A 16,724-nucleotide genomic window follows, 5' to 3' on the forward strand; every position below is an offset into this window, starting at 1 on the left:
CCACCAAGTTGGGAGACACTCCTCCCACCCCCAACACTATCTCCCCTCTTTGCATGATTGAGGGAGTAATCCCAGGGAGTCTGGGGACCCTGACTGCTCATTGCAACACGACGCTCAAGCTGGGGGAAGTCATCGTGCTCAGCTACACCCAGTCCCCTCTGGAGGGCCCCAAGAGCACCCCATACTCTAGTCCAGAAAGCCTTCCCCAACCCCTCAGGACAGCACACACCCAGGAGACACAGAATCTAAAAAACAAAGTACAAACTTTATTTTGTTTCTTTATAAAGGCACGGTGGCCTCTTGGTTTTTTTCCCCCCACTTTCTTAACAAAATATAATAGCTTCTCCTTGAACACAAAGACCTCAAAATTGTAAAAAAAAAAAAAACAAAAACAAAAAACAAGAAACAAAAAACAGAAAAGATAAACAAAACCAAAACCAAAAAGAACCAACAACAAACAAAACAAAAAGAGAGAGACAAAGACATTTTTGGGGTGGAAGATGGGAAACCTGGAGGGAGAGGTGGGGCTGGGTGGTGGTGGGGAGTGGCAAATCCTCGTGCTGAGCCGAGGCCAGGAGGGGAGGGGAGAAGGGCAGCAGCAAACCCCAACCGAGAAGCATTGTAGACCCCCGGGCCCCCAGAGAGCCCCGACCCAGCCAGACCCCCAACCCATGTAAGTGCTTAAAGGAGAAAGGAAAAAAACCAAAAAGAGGAGGGAAGGAGTCAAAAACTGACCGTCTAGGGCTGGCTCTGGGGAGGGCAGAATACCTTGGGGTTTTGTTTGATTTTCCCTGTTCTTAAAAACATGTTTAAATGAAAAAATGCTTTTTGGCGGAGAGAGGCCAGGCACCTGTGTCAGCTTCCCCCGGCCTCCGGGGCGAGGCCCAGCCCCAGGTGTCCCGGTGCTCCCACACGCTCCTGCCACCCCAGCCCCCGGAACCTCAGGTCAGGTGGCTTCGCTCCAAGGTGGATTTACAGTATTGAAAAAGAGGTCATAAAAGAGACCCAAATGACGTCGTAATTTTGTAAAAATTCCTCACTCGTTCACCTGCGTTGCTCCCTGTTGCTGCCCCACCGGCCCCCTCCAGCCCCAAGAAGGGAAAGGAGGGCTGGGGGGTGGTCAGGGAAGCCCCCCGTTCCCTGCTGGCTCCTCCCGGCTCTGGTCCATGGCGTCGCTGTCCGAGGCCTCCGAATCGGAGGCAGTGTCAGAGGCGTGGGCCTCGGGGAGGCTGCGGCCCGGCTTCACGATGACCGCTCGCCGCTGCTCCTCCTCCTGCTCCCGCCTTTCCTGGGTGCCCTCGATGTGCTGGATCGCCTGGGGGGGGCCAGGCTGTGATGAGGGCGGCCGGGGACACGCACACACCCCCCTCCAGAAAGGCCCACAAGGAAGCCTAGCAAGACAGCAGCCGGCCTGCCCAGTGGTCAGAATGCCTCGGCTAAGCCGAAAAACTCCTAGGGGATCACAGTGCAGGGTCGCCTGGGAGTCACAAGCGTCCCTCATTTATATATTTCAAAGTGCCTGTTCACTTACGCAAGGTCTCTGTTATTAACTTTATTATTCAATTTGCTGGGTTTATGTGCAACTACAGTTGCAGGGGTTGATGGGGTTTTTTTGTTTAGTTCTTTCTTTTTGTGATGCTGTTGGGTCTCCCAAGGGGGGCCATGCAAAGCTGGGCCCAGCAGAGACTTCGGGCCTGACCCACGGAGCTGATCGATCATCTCGTTTCTTCCTCCTGTGCAGGAGGCTTAACTGTCCCCCAGCCAGCCCCTGCCACCTGCACCCCGCCCCGGGTCCTGGGAGATGGAGCTGAGAGGAAGCTCTGGACCACCCCAAGAGCTGGATACAGGAACTTGACAGCAGGCGGCTCAGGGAGCAAAGAGCCCTCTCAGCAAATCCCATAGAGGGAAGGAACGGGGTCTTCCAGGCCATGCTGTCCCCTGCCCATTCTCTGCCCTAAACCTTCTCCAGAGCCACCTCCCACTGCAGACACAGAAAGGGAGACGCGGGAATGGACACAAAGGGCCCGTTCCCACATGATGCCCCGTCCCCAAGCCCAGGTACCTGCACGATGGTGTCCAGGTTTTGCCGGGATGTGGAAACAGAGTTGATGACCGAGGAGGGGCCCATGGTGACAACGTTGATGTGGTGGGAGGGAGGGGGTGGTGCCGGCACGATCACTGTGGGGTGGTGGGTGGGAGCCGGAGGGGGCAGGAGCTGCAAGACAGAGGCCCTCAGTCTTTTTCCAAAGGTTCTAGGAGCTGCCCCTTCCCTTCTGTCCTTCTGTCGCTCACAGAGGGACGGCCCTCGAAACCATCTGCTTCGAGAGAGCCTCTGCCAACCACCCCAGCCCTTGAACTCCTTCACTCACAGAGGGCCAGCCAGGTTGTGCTCCACCCCTCTTATTTTAAAAATGAGGGAAAGGTTGGTCCAGAGAGGGCCTTCTCAGCCATCTGAGATCCCGTGGCCCCTTCACTCTCCAGCACCAAGCAAGCACTTCAATAGCTAATAAATCCAGTGGTTATGGGGTGCCTGGGTGGCTCAGTCAGTTAAGCATCCGACTCTTGATTTCGGCTCAGGTCACGATCTCGGGGTTGTGAGCTCGAGCCCCCGCATCAGGCTCCTCACTCAGCAGGGAGTCTGCTTCAGAGTCTCTCTCCTGCTCCCTCTGCCCCTCCCCCCACTCGTGCTTGCTCTCGCTCTCTAAAATAAGTAAATAAAAAATTTATTAAAAGTAGGGGCGCCTGGGTGGCTCAGTTGTTAAGCGTGTGCCTTCGGCTCGGGTCATGATCCCAGGGTCCTGGGATCGAGCCCCACGTCAGGCTCCCTGCTCGGCGGGAAGCCTGCTTCTCCCTCTCCCACTCCCCCTGCTTGTGTTCCTGCTCTCGCTATTTCTCTCTCTGTCAAATAAATAAATAAAATCTTCAAAAAAAATTTTTTAAGTAAATAAATCTTAAAAAAAAAAAAATACACTGTTTGTCAGGAGTGTGGACTCTGGATTTCGACGGCCATGCCATTGAGGATCACAAGTGGGCATGTAATGTAACCTTTCCGTGCCTCAATTTTGCCATCAGTAAAATGGGAAGAATAAGAGCCCTCAAAGGGCGGTTACAAGGCTTCAACGTAATAACACATGCAGGACACCTGGGAGCCAGTAACCTTAGGCCCTGAGTCTGCCCCGCCAGGGCCCAGAGGCAGATGCTGCAGGTAAAAGCCCCTCCCAGCACCTCCTGCTCACCTGGGTCCGCAGGTGCTGCTGTTCCCGCTCCAGTTTCTCCTGGTGCAGCAGCCGCACCTGCTCCTGCTGCTGCTGCAGCTGCACCTGCTGTGCGATCACCTTGAGCTTTTCCGGATACATGTGGGCCTCCAGCGAGCGCACCTGGGGACAGGACAATAGGTTCGGGGCAGGGCTCGGACCACACCCCGGCGCCTCCCCCCACCGCGAGCAGGGCCCTCAGGACTGCTGAGGTCAGCCTCCCCAAGCTCCGTCCTTCGCCAAGAGACCATTCGCTCCTGCTGCAAACCCTAGCATGGAGCTCGTCCACCCTCGGGGTAGAGACCAAAGTCCTTAGAGCAGCCTGCCGGGCTCGCCGTGACTCACCTCCTCTCCTGCCACGGCCTCCCTCATGCCGGGCTCCCTCCCACCTCCAGGCCCCTGCCCATGCTGCTCTGTGCAGAGCACCCTTCTCGCCTCTCTGCACCGTTAACTTCGAGACTTGACCTCCCAACCTCAGCTCAAGTCACTTCCACGGAGAAGCCGTGGGGCAGCCTCCCTGGTTCCCCAGTGCCCACCACAGGCACGTGGCCTTTATTACAGCTGTGTTTTTATTTTACTTTTTTTTTAAGATGTTATTTATTTAAGAAAGAGTGAGAGCACATGCATGAGCAGACAAGGGGGGGAAGGGGGATGGGACAGAGGGAGAGGGACAAGCAGACTCCCCGCTGAGCAGCGAGCAAGACGTGGGGATGGATCCCAGGACCCTGGGATCGTGACCTGAGCCGAAGGCAGAGGCTTAACTGACTGAGCCCCCGAGACACCCCACAGCTGTGTTTTTACAGTGTGAGATCCTCTAATGTTCCCCCACCCCGTGCAGACAGTGACCCCGAAGAAAGGGAGCCGTCTGCTTTGCTCCCGGCTGGGTCCCTCACTCTCAGGCCTGGCACAAAGCAGGTGCGCCTATAAAGAACTGCTCAACCCAGCAGCCTCACCTGCTCCTCCAGCATCATGCGCACCGAGCGCTCCTTGTCCAGTTGCTGCCTCAGCTCGATCATCTCCCGGCGCAGGTCCTCCGCCTTCTCATCCTCCCAGATGTCTGGCGACCCGATGCCCTCGTCCTTGTCCTCTGCCCGCCGCCGCTTGGGGGATGAGCCGCTCAGCTCCTGGGGACCCCAAGGGGCCAGTGAGTGTGCTCTGACACCCCCATATTACCAACAGCACCGCCACCAGGTCAGAGGACTCCCTCTCAGCCCCCCAAGGCTGTCAGGCCCAGGTGTGCCCCATTCTGCAAATCCAACAAACGGCCAAAGGCCAGAAAGGGAGCAGAATGGACTTGCTTTCCAGAAATCACCCGGTTCCTTCCAGAGCCCACCCCGCTGCACTTGACGGATAGGTAAACAGAGGCCCAGGCAGGAAGGGAAATGCCTGAAGTAGGCAGGTCAGTGGGGAAGATGCAGCCTGCAAGCACATCAGAGTTCCAGGCCATGGGGAGCCGGGACAGGCCAAACAAGGGAAAGGGAGCCAGGAAGAGGGCAAGGCACCGAGGCAGCAGGAGGCCTCCACAGGGCGCTACCTGGATAAAGCGCTTGAGCTGTGTGTTCTGCTGCAGAAGCCTGGTCTTCTCCTGCTCCAGGGAGAAGATGTACTCTGCCGTCTGCTGGAGAATGGCTGCCTGAGGGCGGGAGGGACAAGTCAGGGACCCCAGCGGGCAGGGTCTGCCAAGGCTCACTTTCTTCTCCCCACTTGAGCCCACCACTTCCTCCAGGAAGGCTTCCGGGCCCTAGCCCACCTTGCTGAGCTTCTCTCCATCTGTGTGGGGGATGAGGGTCTTGAGGGACTGGAAGCCCGCGTTGATGCTCTGCATGCGCCTCCGCTCGTTGCTATTGGCGATCTCCCGCCGAATCCGCCGCTCCTGGTCCCGCTGAGTCTCAGGGGTCAGTGGAATGTTGGCAAGGCTGCAGGGGAGGATAAAGACATGCTCAGGCTAGGTGCCCTCCGTACCCTGCCCCGGTGGGACCCTGTCTTTACCATTCACCTCCAGAGGGCCCCTAGTATAACTTTCATCCCTCCCAGTGCAGAAGATGCCAGACCTGTCAGATGCCTACACCCGCAGCAGATCTGGAGGGTGATGGAGTAGTATGCTCTGGGATGCCTGGGCGTCAGTAAGTGTGCAGCCCCAGGTCCCAGCCCCGGTGTCTGCCCAGCCCGTGTGGGTGGGGCTCAGAAGCCTGAACGGCTACCAAGAATCTCTGTGATTCTGATGCCCATGGTCCCAGACAATTAACTGCAGACACCTGTCCCTGGGACACCTCTGAGCTCCTGGCTATACACCTGGACCCCCTCCTTCATGACTGCAGGCTTGAGGACTGAGCGAAGAGATCCCTCCTCCCTCCCCATTGCCACAACCGTATCTCCAGCCACACACTCGTCTGCAAGCCCCCAGCCTGGCCCCAGAGACCCCATGCTAAGACTTCAGAAACGAGACAGGTACCACTCCCTCCAAGAAGGGGACATCAGACCAACCACCCCTGGAGACACTTCTCCCCCAAGCCCAAGCACCCCAAGAGGCAAGCCCACCCAGTGCCAGACAAGCAAAGCTCTCAGCGTGCAGTCGAAATGGTACTGCAAATTACGTGACTGCATCTTACAGGAGCAGCAGCTAGGGGGTGAGAGAGAAGGCAGCCAGTGGAAGGGGGGAGGCTGTGGGCCCAGCGGCATCGGCAGGAGGCAAAGGCAGCAGCAGGGCCTGTGGGCCCAACGCCACCGCTCCCGAGGGCTGGGCCTGTGTGTGGCCTGGAGGAGGCATTTCCCCTCTCCCGGCCCTCTCCTGTAACTCCCCCCGCCCCTGGCCTGATGGCTTCCAGATGCTGGGCTCCCAGAAGAGGCCACCGGCCCCACCCAAAGCCACAGCCCTGGCTTCTTCCTGAGGGGCCCTCCCGGGGGTGACCTGGTCCAGGCCTGGGCCAAGAGAGCTCACACCCCTGGTTCTAGAGAAGTAGGGAAAAGGACTACGGGTAGCCTTATTCCATCGATGGGGGCCCTGGGTTCAAAGAGGTGCCCAAGCCCCCGTGCCCATCCCCAGGCGGAAAGGAGTTTGCTCAGAAACCCAGGAGAACACGTCTACAACAGCTGGAGACAGCCAAGGCCTTTCCTGGCCCCCTGGCCCAAGCCATCTGTCCTACTCCAGGCCTGCAGGACCCTGGACTTGCCCTTGCCCCTTCCTGGGCCTTCGCCTCCTCTCCTGACAGAGAGGTAGTCCATGTCAGCCTCGGCTGGGGGTCCACAGACAAGCCCTCTCCTCCACCAGCACCTCCAAGGCCTCCCCGGGCCCCCTGCCTCAGGATGCAGTTTCATCACGGCACCCAGAATGTCGATGTTCGAAAGGGGGCCCACAACCCTTTCTTCACAGATAAGACTCAGGGCTCAGAGTGAGGAGGGACAGGGCTTTAGAGTCAGACTACCAGTCATCTGGCCCCCCACTTCTGGGCCAGGGGCACCTCCCTTCTTCCAGTTTCCCCGCCCCTGCAGTGGAGGTGATGGGATGTCCGGGCGGAACAATGGAGAGGATGCAGGCCTGAGACCTGATATGCAGGGGCTTGCCTGCCCTTTGTGGGGGGCATTAGAACCTAGTCCAGGCTCCCTGGTCTGGCTGTGCCCTCCAGACCCTCTGTGGTGGGGAGAAGAAGAAGAAGAAGAAGAGGTGGGGTAGGTAGCCTGGCTGGCTCAGTCGGACGAGCATATGACTCTTGATCTTGGGGTCGTGAGTTCAAGCCCGATGTCGGGTATAGAGCTTACTTAAAAAAAGAGGTGGGAAGAGATGTCCAAAGGAAGCCAAGCCACCAAGGTCAGACAGCCAGACCAGGGCTCAACAGGCACCTGCAGATGCCAAAGCCCAGCTCCCCCCCCCCCCCCCGCCATGGTACCCTCCACTGACGGCTCACAAAGCGGCTGCTGCTTACCAGAGTCCCGTGTATGGCCTCAGCAGGTAGTGTCCCTGCCCCTCCCAACAAACAGGCACAGAAGTAGAATGCCCTGCCCAAGTCCACCATGAAAGACAGGAGGAACAGGGTGCAGGCAATGCAGCTCCTGCACGTCCCAGCCCCCACTGCCCCCCCAAGTCCCACCAATGCCCCCCCACCCCCAAAGAAACCAGAGTTCAGCCCCACCTCCCCCAACCAGCCAGCTCATCTGCCCATGAAAATCTCTGCCCTGGGAGACCCTCCGCTCCTCCCTTCTCCCCAGGATGCCCGGGAACTGGAGACACCAAAGGAGAGTGAAGGACCCAGGCAAGGAGCAGAGCCTGCTCATCTTGGTTCTTCCCAATGTTCCATCCGTTCTGTCCCCTTCGCCACCAAGTCCATCCACCCAGCCTCCTGGTTCAGGAACCAGCTGCTGGGGAACCTAATGCGCACTCAAGTCCCAGAAAACAGACTTCACCCCAAAGCTGCAGTTCCTCGTGAGGGACTGCCACCAAGACCCTCATGGATAACTCACCGAAATGGCCCTGGAAGTACCAGCTGATAGTTTCTTTAATAGAATGTGGACTAACCAAGGTTTCTGATTGGTGGAATGTTGACTCATCAGGGGTTCTGATTGGCGAAAGCCGGCTAACCAGCTGTTGATTGGTGGAATCACGGCTAACCAGGAGTTCTGATTGGTGGGAGTGCTGGCCAACCAGGGGTCCTGATCGCTGACCAACCAGAGATTCCTGTAATGGATGGCTAGTCCAGCTACTGTACTAGATAGGGATAAAGGGGATTTTTTTCTGCAAATGCCTGAAAGTTTCTTACACTTCTTTCTGAGCTTTGCACACATAAATGTGATTTACAGGAATGGTAAGGAATGGTAAGGCCCTCTGCCCCCTCCACATCAACTTCAGACTCGCAGGTGAGCAGTGAAGGGTCCACTGACACCCAGCGTCTGTTCCTTCTCTCCCTCCCGGACTGCCCTCCGACAGTCAGTCTCCAGGAGAAAGCAGCCAATGGCCAAGAACAGTTTGGGTACCAGCCCTGGGTGCCGAGACTGCCACCCCAATACCAGAGTACCCCCAGACGGCCCCCTGGGAATAACACCAGCATAGCAATCAGAGCCTCTGGGGTAGGGAGCACACTCTTCAAGACAGAATCCTGACCTGTACCTGTTCTTCCTGCCCAGCCCAAAGGCAAGTAGCCCCCACCCACCTACACCCCCAGGCTCGGCTCCAGCCTCAGATTAGGCATGGAGAACTCTCATTTTTCACTGCCCAAAGTCACTCACATATATGCCACTCAACATTTCCAGTGAGAGGTGGGAAAGCCTACATGGGATTTCTCCCACACCCCAAGAGGAGGACAGGAGGGAAGAAGCGACCCTCAGCAAGGATGCCAAGGCGCTCATCCTTCTCTGTGCAGCCAAGTATTGAAGCAGCCCAGGGCCTTCACCCAGCCCCACTGCTTCTATCCATACACCTCACTCTGATCAGCCTGCCACCCCTGCCCTTGGCTCTGAACAGACCATGGCCAGGCTGTTCCCATCAGAAACACCTCTCCCGGGCGCCTGGGTGGCTCAGTTGGTTAAGCAACTGCCTTCGGCTCAGGTCATGATCCTGGAGTCCCTGGATCGAGTCCCGCATCGGGCTCCCTGCTCGGCAGGGAGTCTGCTTCTCCCTCTGACCCTCCCCCCTCTCCTGTACTCGCTCTCTCTCATTCTCTCTCTCTCAAATAAATAAATAAAATCTTAAAAAAAAAAAAATTGTTAAATAAAAAACAAAACAAAACAAAACACCTCCCCCCTCTCGGGCTTCCTCAGTCCTTCAGAGGGAGCTCCCTGCACTGTGTTCAAGTACAAACCAGCCCGGCCATTTACTAGCCATGGAATCCCATGCTTAAGCACTTCATCTCCCAAAGCCTGTTTACCCACCTGTAAAATGGGGGGCTACTGCCTCACTTCATAGGGTCATGGTGAAATTTAAAAGACATGGAGGAAGAGGGCGCCTGCCTGGCTCAATCAGTAGAGCATGAGACTCTTGATCTCAGAGGTCATGAGTTCAAGCCCCACATTGGGCACAGAGAGTACTTTTAAAAATAAATAAGTAAGTAAAAATGATCCTTAGGTTATAAAAGAGAGAAGGAGATGGAAGAAGAAAAAAGAGATTGAGGGCAACAGGATGCCTTGTTTTTCCAGAGTTTGTACACAGGACTCCAGGAGATCCCAAGATCTCTCTTTATTACGGGGCTGACAAGACTCTTTAGCACCAGATTTTGAGCTGTTAGGACAGGGCCAATCCTGGTTCCCAGCACAGAGTAGGTGCCACATATATACTGGATCAGGGACTCAAGACACACTCCAAAGCCCCTAACTGTCTCTACCTCCTGAGAACTGGTCTCTTTGCCTCCACCAAGGACAGCAGGTAAACACTTAATAAGACCACAATGCTCCCACTTCTAAGAGTTTGAGTGCTATTTTAACAGACACCAGGCACTTTCCAGACACACAGCCAACCTTCACAGGTGCTCCATTTTATAGAAGTGGAGAGCAGTGAGACCACACAAGTCCAAAACCACACAGCATGGGCATGAGCCGGGCTAGGAGGGTGATGCGGGGTGGGGGACACATCAGTTGGTGCCCACTTTGCAGTACGGCCCCCTCCAGTGGGCCTGGGAGGGGAATGAGAGAGGTAGGGAGCCCTTCTAGTCACTGAGGGATGGAACAAAGCCCCCCAGCCTCAGAAGCCGTCCACACAGCCCGAAGGTCCCACCCAACCCACACACTTGATCCCACCTCAGCCCACAGCTTCTTCTGAAAATGAACAAACCCAGAGGGCCCAACTCCACACCCAGTGCACAGGCTTACACCTGTCTCACAGATAGGCAGGCTGAGCATGTCCCCAGGCCTGAGCCTGGGGCACTTGACCCCTAGAGACTGCTGGACTCCTCTAAAGCAGGGCTTGGGACAAGGACAGTGAAGCCAGAGTCCTGGGAGGCCAAGAGAGGATCCAACTAAGTCCCAGGCCTGGTGGCCAGAGGTCTCGGCTGTGCCAAGCCTGCCCAGGATCAGGCCCAAATAGTCCCGCCCAGCCCTTCTCTGAGCAACCAGCCACTAGGGGTAAGAGCAGGGCTCTGGGATCAGGGTTCAAGTCCCAGCCCCACCACTTGCCCTTCTCAAGCCTCTGTCCTCATCCCATATGGGAATCATAAGGCCGCTTAACTGAGGAAGAAGAGTGTGAAAATTCGATGAGAAAAATCTAGCAAAACGAATCCCTAAAACATATTAAGAGCTCCAGAATTTTTTTTCTTAACTTATTACAGCTAGGCCCTCCAGGTAGACCTTCTGGAAGGGCCAGCACCCTGAACTTGAGAACTGTTAAGGTAGGAGCCCTGGGGCGAAGTGGGGGGTGTGTGTGTATACTTGAGAGGCAACCTTCTCCTAACCCGGTTTCTGCAGCCCCTGCTGTCCACCAGCCTGGGCCACACCGCCCCGGGCTCCTCCTCCCTCAATCCCCGCCCAGCCTGCCCCGGGCGGCAGAGCACGTGGCCCCAGCCCTAGGGAGCCATTTCGCTCCAGGAGTAGCATGGTTCTCAGGGGCCTTTAGGTTCCAAACTTGGGCACACAGGAGAGCCCCAGACGCAGCACTGCCATGTCCCGCGGGCCGTGTTCACTGCAGATGCCCAGGCCCTTCTCCTGGCCATCGGAGTTTCGGGCATGTGCATTTTAACAAGTGTCCAGGGAAACGGGATGCGAGTGGTGCACGCACCCATCATCCTTGATAAAGGGTGGATCTGGAGCAACCCGGGGCAAACTTGGGAAGTGGCTCCCGGGCAGGGCCGGGGACCTGGGATCACCCACCCACGCACCCACCGGGCTGCAAGATTGAACGCTTTCGGTTTATGGCTAGGGGGAGGGGCGTGGGATGGGAAAGTTTGCAGCCGAGACGTGCGTGCTACAGGCAGCGGCCTCGTGAAGCCAGTGGCGGCGTCCGGTGCCCCCTCCCCAAAAAGCACCCCCACCCCGGGCCTGCCTGGCCCATCCAGCCCTCGGGAGCCGAGCTTTGTGCGGGGAAAGCGTGGCCCCGGCGCGCCTACAACTCCCACAATGCCGCACCGGCAGGGCGCGGGGAACTACAGCTCCCGAGAGGCGGCGCGCCGAGGTCCGCCTACTCCAAGAGGGCTGCAGAGTCACGTCCAGGCCTCGCTAGTAAACAGCGCCCGGGCGCGGGCGGCAAGCGTGCGACCGGCCGCCAACGTGCCGGAGTCCGCGGCGCCACACGGCCGGTAGCGCCGGCCTCTCGGGTCCCACCCATTCCCGCACCCCCACTCGAGCACGCCCCCCCATCCCCGCCGCAGCCCCGCTCCCTGCAAACACATCACCGGGCTCCCCGATCCTCCCCCCCCACCCCGCGCCCAGAGCCGCGGCGTGGCTGCATTGTAGCCGCCCGCGCCGCAGCCCCACGCGCGGCCCGGGCCCCCCAAGCCCCCTTGTCCAGAGACAGCGAAAAAGGAGGGAGAGGAAGGAAGCCGCCGCGGGAGGGGGGAGGAGGAAGCGCGGGGGGGAAAGCCACCAGCACCAAGCATGGCCGGGACTGCTGCAGAACCACGTGGGTCTGTTTGCAATTTACAAACGTCGCGACTCGCCCGCCTGCAGCGGACAAAAGTGACCGGGGCCGCTTGGGGCCCCCACGTTCCGGGGGAGGAGGGTCCCCCGGCCGCGCAAGCCCAGCGCGCGGGGCTGTAGCCTCCCCGGCGGCTAAGAAAGGCGAGCGGGGTCGGCAGCGCGGGCCATGCGTGCGCACACGCGCGCCAGCCCGGGCGGGCTGGCCGGGGGCTGCAATCATGGGAAGGGGGTGGGGGGGAGGAGGAGTACACACCTACAGAGCCCTCCTATCACTTCTTTCTCTGTTTTCCTGAAATGTTGCAAAGAGGGCACCTTCTGAGTGGGTACCATGAAATACTCCATAGCGATCGGCCCCCCTCCTCTGCACGAGCCGGGTCCCGCGGTCAGCCGGAGAATGCAAGATGGAAATCCGAATCAAAGGGCAGCGCCGGACGGAGGTGCAGAAACGGCCGGTCCCAGATGCTGGCGGCGGCGGCGGCGAGGGGAGGGAGGCGGGCGGGAGGGGCGGGAGGGAGGTCTCTCCGGCCTGCCTCCCCGGGCGTGTGTATGTGTGTGTGTGTTTGCAGCTGATCAGATGTCTGTTTCAAGGCGGGAAACAGCTGGTGAAAACTCAGCACTCCCCCGGCCTCCTTCCGCGGAGTAAGGAATTGCATGTAAACAAAGGACTATTTGCAGCGCCCCCCGGGCGGCGCGAGGCCGGGGCGAGAGGGGCGCAGGCCCCCGGGGGCCGGTTGCGGCCAGGGTCTGCGGGCCTACCGCCCGGCACCAGGAGCCGGGGGCCGTGGGCCGGCTGGGGGGGCGCGGCGTGAATGGAGCGAGCTGCGGCCGAGCTACATGCGCCACTATGGGTGATGAGGTCCATCAGCTGACAGGTTGGCAAGCGTTGCAAAAAAAAAAAAAAGGGCCAGCCACCGCGAGGGAGCCTAGCCCGTGCGTCCGGGGTCCGGCAGGGACTGCCTGATGCAGGGTCCCGCGCTCGGCGGCCCTCGGGAACAGAGGGCGCGCAGCTGGGCCCGACGAAGACGGCTTAGGCGGCCTGGGGTGCTGCTCGGGGCTTTTTCTTTTTCACGGTTGCAGCTGCACGGAGAGGAGCCGCTCTGGCGCGCTCCCTCCGAGCCCAGGGCCCCCTGGAAACTTGCGTCACAGCCACCTCTTCCCACATGTAACTTGGGGCCGACTTCGGAGGCCAGCCAGCCCCCTCCCTCCCTGCCTGCCCAGTTGGCCGCCCAGCCCGGGCTCCGGAGCCTGGGAATCCCGGAGCCGGGGAGGAGGAAGCAAAGGGGGGTGCGCCGGGCGCCTCAGATCCTGGGGCTGCCTTAGGAAACGGGGGCCCCGGTGGGGAGTGAAGGGTGGAGGCGGGCCAGGACGGCAGCGGCCCCGGCGGCAGGCTGCCTGCGCGGCTCGGAAGCCTGGTGGCTGCTGCCGGGTACCCCCCTATTACCCTCCCTCCCACTTTCCCCCTCCGCGGGGAGGCTGGACAGCAGGAGGCGGAGGGCCAGAGGGCCGAAGCTTCTCATTCATGGCTAAGCCAGTGCGGGACCTGCTCCTCCGCCAGGGTGCGCTCTCTACTACGGGTGACGGCCCGGGGCGGGGAGGGAGGGACGCTGTGCGGCCAGCTTCCGTCCTCCCTCCCATATCCCCTCCCCTGGCTCCTGGAGGGTTGGCTCCTGGCTCAGGAAGACCACGCCTGCCTTGGAATGTCCTCCCTCCTGCCCACCGCCTTTCCCAATCCCATCCGCCTTCAAGGTTCCGCCCAAATCGCGCCTCCTAATTAAAATATTCCTACTAATAACAAGGGTTACTGTTAACTTTAGGAACTATTATTGTTACTAGATATTGCCACAACCTTGTAGATTTTTGCATGCATGTTCTCCGATCCTTAAACCAACCTGTTGGGCAGTTTCCCCAAGTACAGATCCCAGTCCCTGGAAAGCCTCACTGTGGGGACAGGAAATGTGCTCAGGAAATGATGACTTCTGGGGGGCAAATAGGATACAGGGCCACATAACTGTATACATGGAGTCAGGTCTATAGTGCCTGAGTGGATGAATGAAGGAATGAATGAATGAGAGCCGGGAGAAGTGTGTCTTTCCCTTGCTCTTCTCTTACAGAACTGCCTTGGTGGAGCCTGGTTCCCCCTGAGCACCCTGTCATTCAGACTGGTCTCCTCATTTCTGCCAAAGACTCCCCGCGGTGGTTCAACCGCCCCTCCCCCAGGGCCTGAAATACCACCGCAGCCCCCACCACCCCATCCAACTCCCTCCCAACACTTAGCCCTCTTTCCCGAAGTGACAAAAGACCCTCAAACTCCAGGCTGTCCCCGTACCCAGGATTCCTAAATTCGGTCCACTGTGCCCCCTGCAAAATCCCTTAGAGCCTCCACCCCTGATTCAGTCACCTTCCTGCCCTAGATTAGGGGGTCAGCAAACTTTTTCTGTAAAGGGCAAGTTATTTGTAATAGTTTCCCATTGCTACTGTAACAGATTAACACGACGTTCCTGGCTTAAACCAATACAAATGTATTCTCTGGAGGTCAGAAGTCCAAAAGGGTTATATTTGACTAAAATTCTGCTGTTGGGGACGTCTGGATGGCTCAGTGGGTTAAGCATCTGCCTTCGGCTCAGGTCATGATCCCAGCGTCCTGGGATCGAGCCCCGCATCGGGCTCCCTGCTCCGTGGGAAGCCTGCTTTTCCCTCTCCCACTCCCCCTGCTTGTGTTCCCTCTCTCGCTGTCTCTCTGTCAAATAAATAAATAAAATCTTTTTTAAAAATTTTATAAAAAAATAAAATCCTGTTGTCAGCAGGGCTGCGTTCCTTCTGAAAGCTCTAGGGGAGACTCCTTTCCTTACCTTTCCAGCTTCTAGAGGCTGCCCATGTTTCTTGGCTGGTGACCCCACTCTGGTGGCTCACTCCAACCTCTGCTTCTATTACCATATCTCCTTCTCAGACTCTGACGCCCCCCACACACACTCTGCCTCTTTTATGATGACTTTGGGCCCACCCAGATAATCCAGAATAATTTCCCCATCTCAAGATCCTTGCCTTAGTTGTATCTTCAAAGCTCCTTTTGCCACATAAGCTAACTTACAAGTTCCACAGATTGGGATGTGAACACCTTGGGGGGACCATACCATTCTTAGCTCAGGGGCCATACAAAACCTGGCAGAGGTTGTCATATGTCCCAGCAGTTCCACTCCTAGGTATATACCCAAAAGAATGAAAACAGGGACTCCAACAGGTAATTGTACACCAGTGTTCATAGCAGCATTATTCACAGTAGCCAAGAGGTGCAAACCACCCACTGTCCCTCAGCTGAAGAATGGATGAACAAAATGTGGTTTACCCATATGATGGAATATTACTTAGCCTAAAAAGGAATGAAGTGTTGGGGCACCTGGGTGGCTCAGTCATTAAGCGTCTGCCTTCTGCTCAGGTCATGATCCCAGGGTCCTGGGATTGAGCCCCACATCGGGCTCCCTCCTCGGTGCGAGCTTGCTTCTCCTTCTCCCACTCCTCCTGCTTGTGCTCTCTCTCTCTCTCTCTGTGTGTGTGTGTGTCTCTCCCTGTCAAATAAATAAATAAAAATCTTTAAAAAAAAAAAAGGAATGAAGTGTTAATATATATTACAATATAGATGAACCTTGAAAACATGGTAAGTAAAATAAGCCAGGATACAAAAGATCACATATTGTATGATTCCACTGGCATGAATACCTAGAGTAGGCAAATTCACTGAGACAGAAAGTAGATCAGAGGTTACTGAGGGGGGGGGTGTGGCAGGGTGGGGGGGGAAATGGGGGAGTTATTGCTTAATGAGTATGGTGTTTCTGTTTGGGGTGACAGAAAATTTTGGAAACAGTGATGGTTGCACAACATTGGGAATGCAATTAATGCCACTGAATTGTACACTTTAAACATATTTTATTTTTATTTTTTATTTTAAGTAGGCTTGACACCCAGTGTGGGGCTTGAACTCATGACCCCAAGATCAAAAGTCACATGCTCTACCAAGCCAGCCAGGCACTCCCTGAACTGTACACTTTAAAATAGTGAAAACAGGGCGCCTGGCTGGCTCAGTTGGTTGGGCGGCTGCCTTCGGCTCGGGTCATGATCCGGGAGTCCCTGGATAGAGTCCCGCATCGGGCTCCCTGCTTGGCGGGGAGTCTGCTTCGCCCTCTGACCCTCCCCCCTTCATGTGGTTTCTCTCTCAAAAAAATAAAATAAAATCTTAAAAAAAAATAAAATAAAATAGTGAAAATAGCAAACTTTATGCTATGTACATTTTACCACAATAAAAGAAAAAAATGGCCAGGGGGCTGGATTTGACCCCATTGATCCTGCCAATGCCTTGCCCCTTTATTGTCTCACTTCCCTCCTTATCCAGCTTAGAATTCACAACCCATCAATATAATCCTTCCCTTGCATGTCTAACCCCACCTGCCTTACCCCTACCCTCCCAACTAGCCGAACAGCCCAGAGAAAAGGAAATCCCACAACCTATCTGACTGATCTTATTTTCAAATCCCACAGTGGAGCCTCCTATTGCCCTGGTCTGTTTTTCCTCCCACCTTCTCTCTCCTCAAGACCTTCATCATCTCCCCACCTTCTCACTCAGCTACATGACTTCAGGTCCTGTTTCTCTGAGAAAATGGGATCAGCCTTGAAGAAATATCCCACACACTCCTCTTGCCACCTCTGCCTCCCTACCTGTACCTGTAATCTGCCATCTGGCCCATTTCTAGATGAACGTCCACGCTCTGTCCGTGCGTGGACAACCCCTCCATGAGTATTATTCAAAGATGTTTCTCCTGCATCCTCACTGTGTGCCCTCTCTCGAATCATTTCCATCACCAAGAACAAGCTGTGTTCTTCCCACTTAAAAAAAACAAAACAAAACAAAACACCCACACCCCTCCACCC

The 16,724-nt window shown here is 56.8% G+C and overlaps 1 protein-coding gene across 1 annotated transcript; it reads right to left on the minus strand.

Moving 5' to 3' along the window:
* Positions 1 to 319: 319 nt before the first annotated feature.
* Positions 320 to 12,257, minus strand: TFAP4 (transcription factor AP-4). The gene is made up of 7 exons (XM_032397745.1): positions 12,058 to 12,257; positions 5,005 to 5,170; positions 4,789 to 4,887; positions 4,208 to 4,378; positions 3,237 to 3,377; positions 2,063 to 2,215; positions 320 to 1,315 (listed from the first exon to the last, which is right to left on the minus strand). The coding sequence occupies exons 1-7, from the start codon at positions 12,144 to 12,146 to the stop codon at positions 1,121 to 1,123; spliced, it is 1,014 nt and encodes a 337-aa protein (XP_032253636.1). The 5' UTR covers positions 12,147 to 12,257; the 3' UTR covers positions 320 to 1,120.
* Between the last annotated feature and the right edge of the window lie 4,467 nt (positions 12,258 to 16,724).

Source organism: Phoca vitulina, unplaced genomic scaffold (assembly GCF_004348235.1).
Source record: "Phoca vitulina isolate PV1807 unplaced genomic scaffold, GSC_HSeal_1.0 scaffold102, whole genome shotgun sequence".
In the NCBI taxonomy this organism is placed as follows: Eukaryota; Metazoa; Chordata; class Mammalia; order Carnivora; family Phocidae; genus Phoca; species Phoca vitulina.

What these genes read in the sequence shown, in the direction of transcription:
- TFAP4 (XM_032397745.1), bottom strand. Translation starts at nt 12,146, where the DNA reads ATGGAGTATTTCATGGTACCCACTCAGAAGGTGCCCTCTTTGCAACAT. An exon ending in ATGGAGAGAAGCTCAGCAAG is followed by an intron (nt 4,888 to 5,004) that starts GTGGGCTAGGGC and finishes TCCCGCCCTCAG; the next exon opens with GCAGCCATTCTCCAGCAGAC. An exon ending in ACCTGGACACCATCGTGCAG is followed by an intron (nt 1,316 to 2,062) that starts GTACCTGGGCTT and finishes GGCCCCCCCCAG; the next exon opens with GCGATCCAGCACATCGAGGG.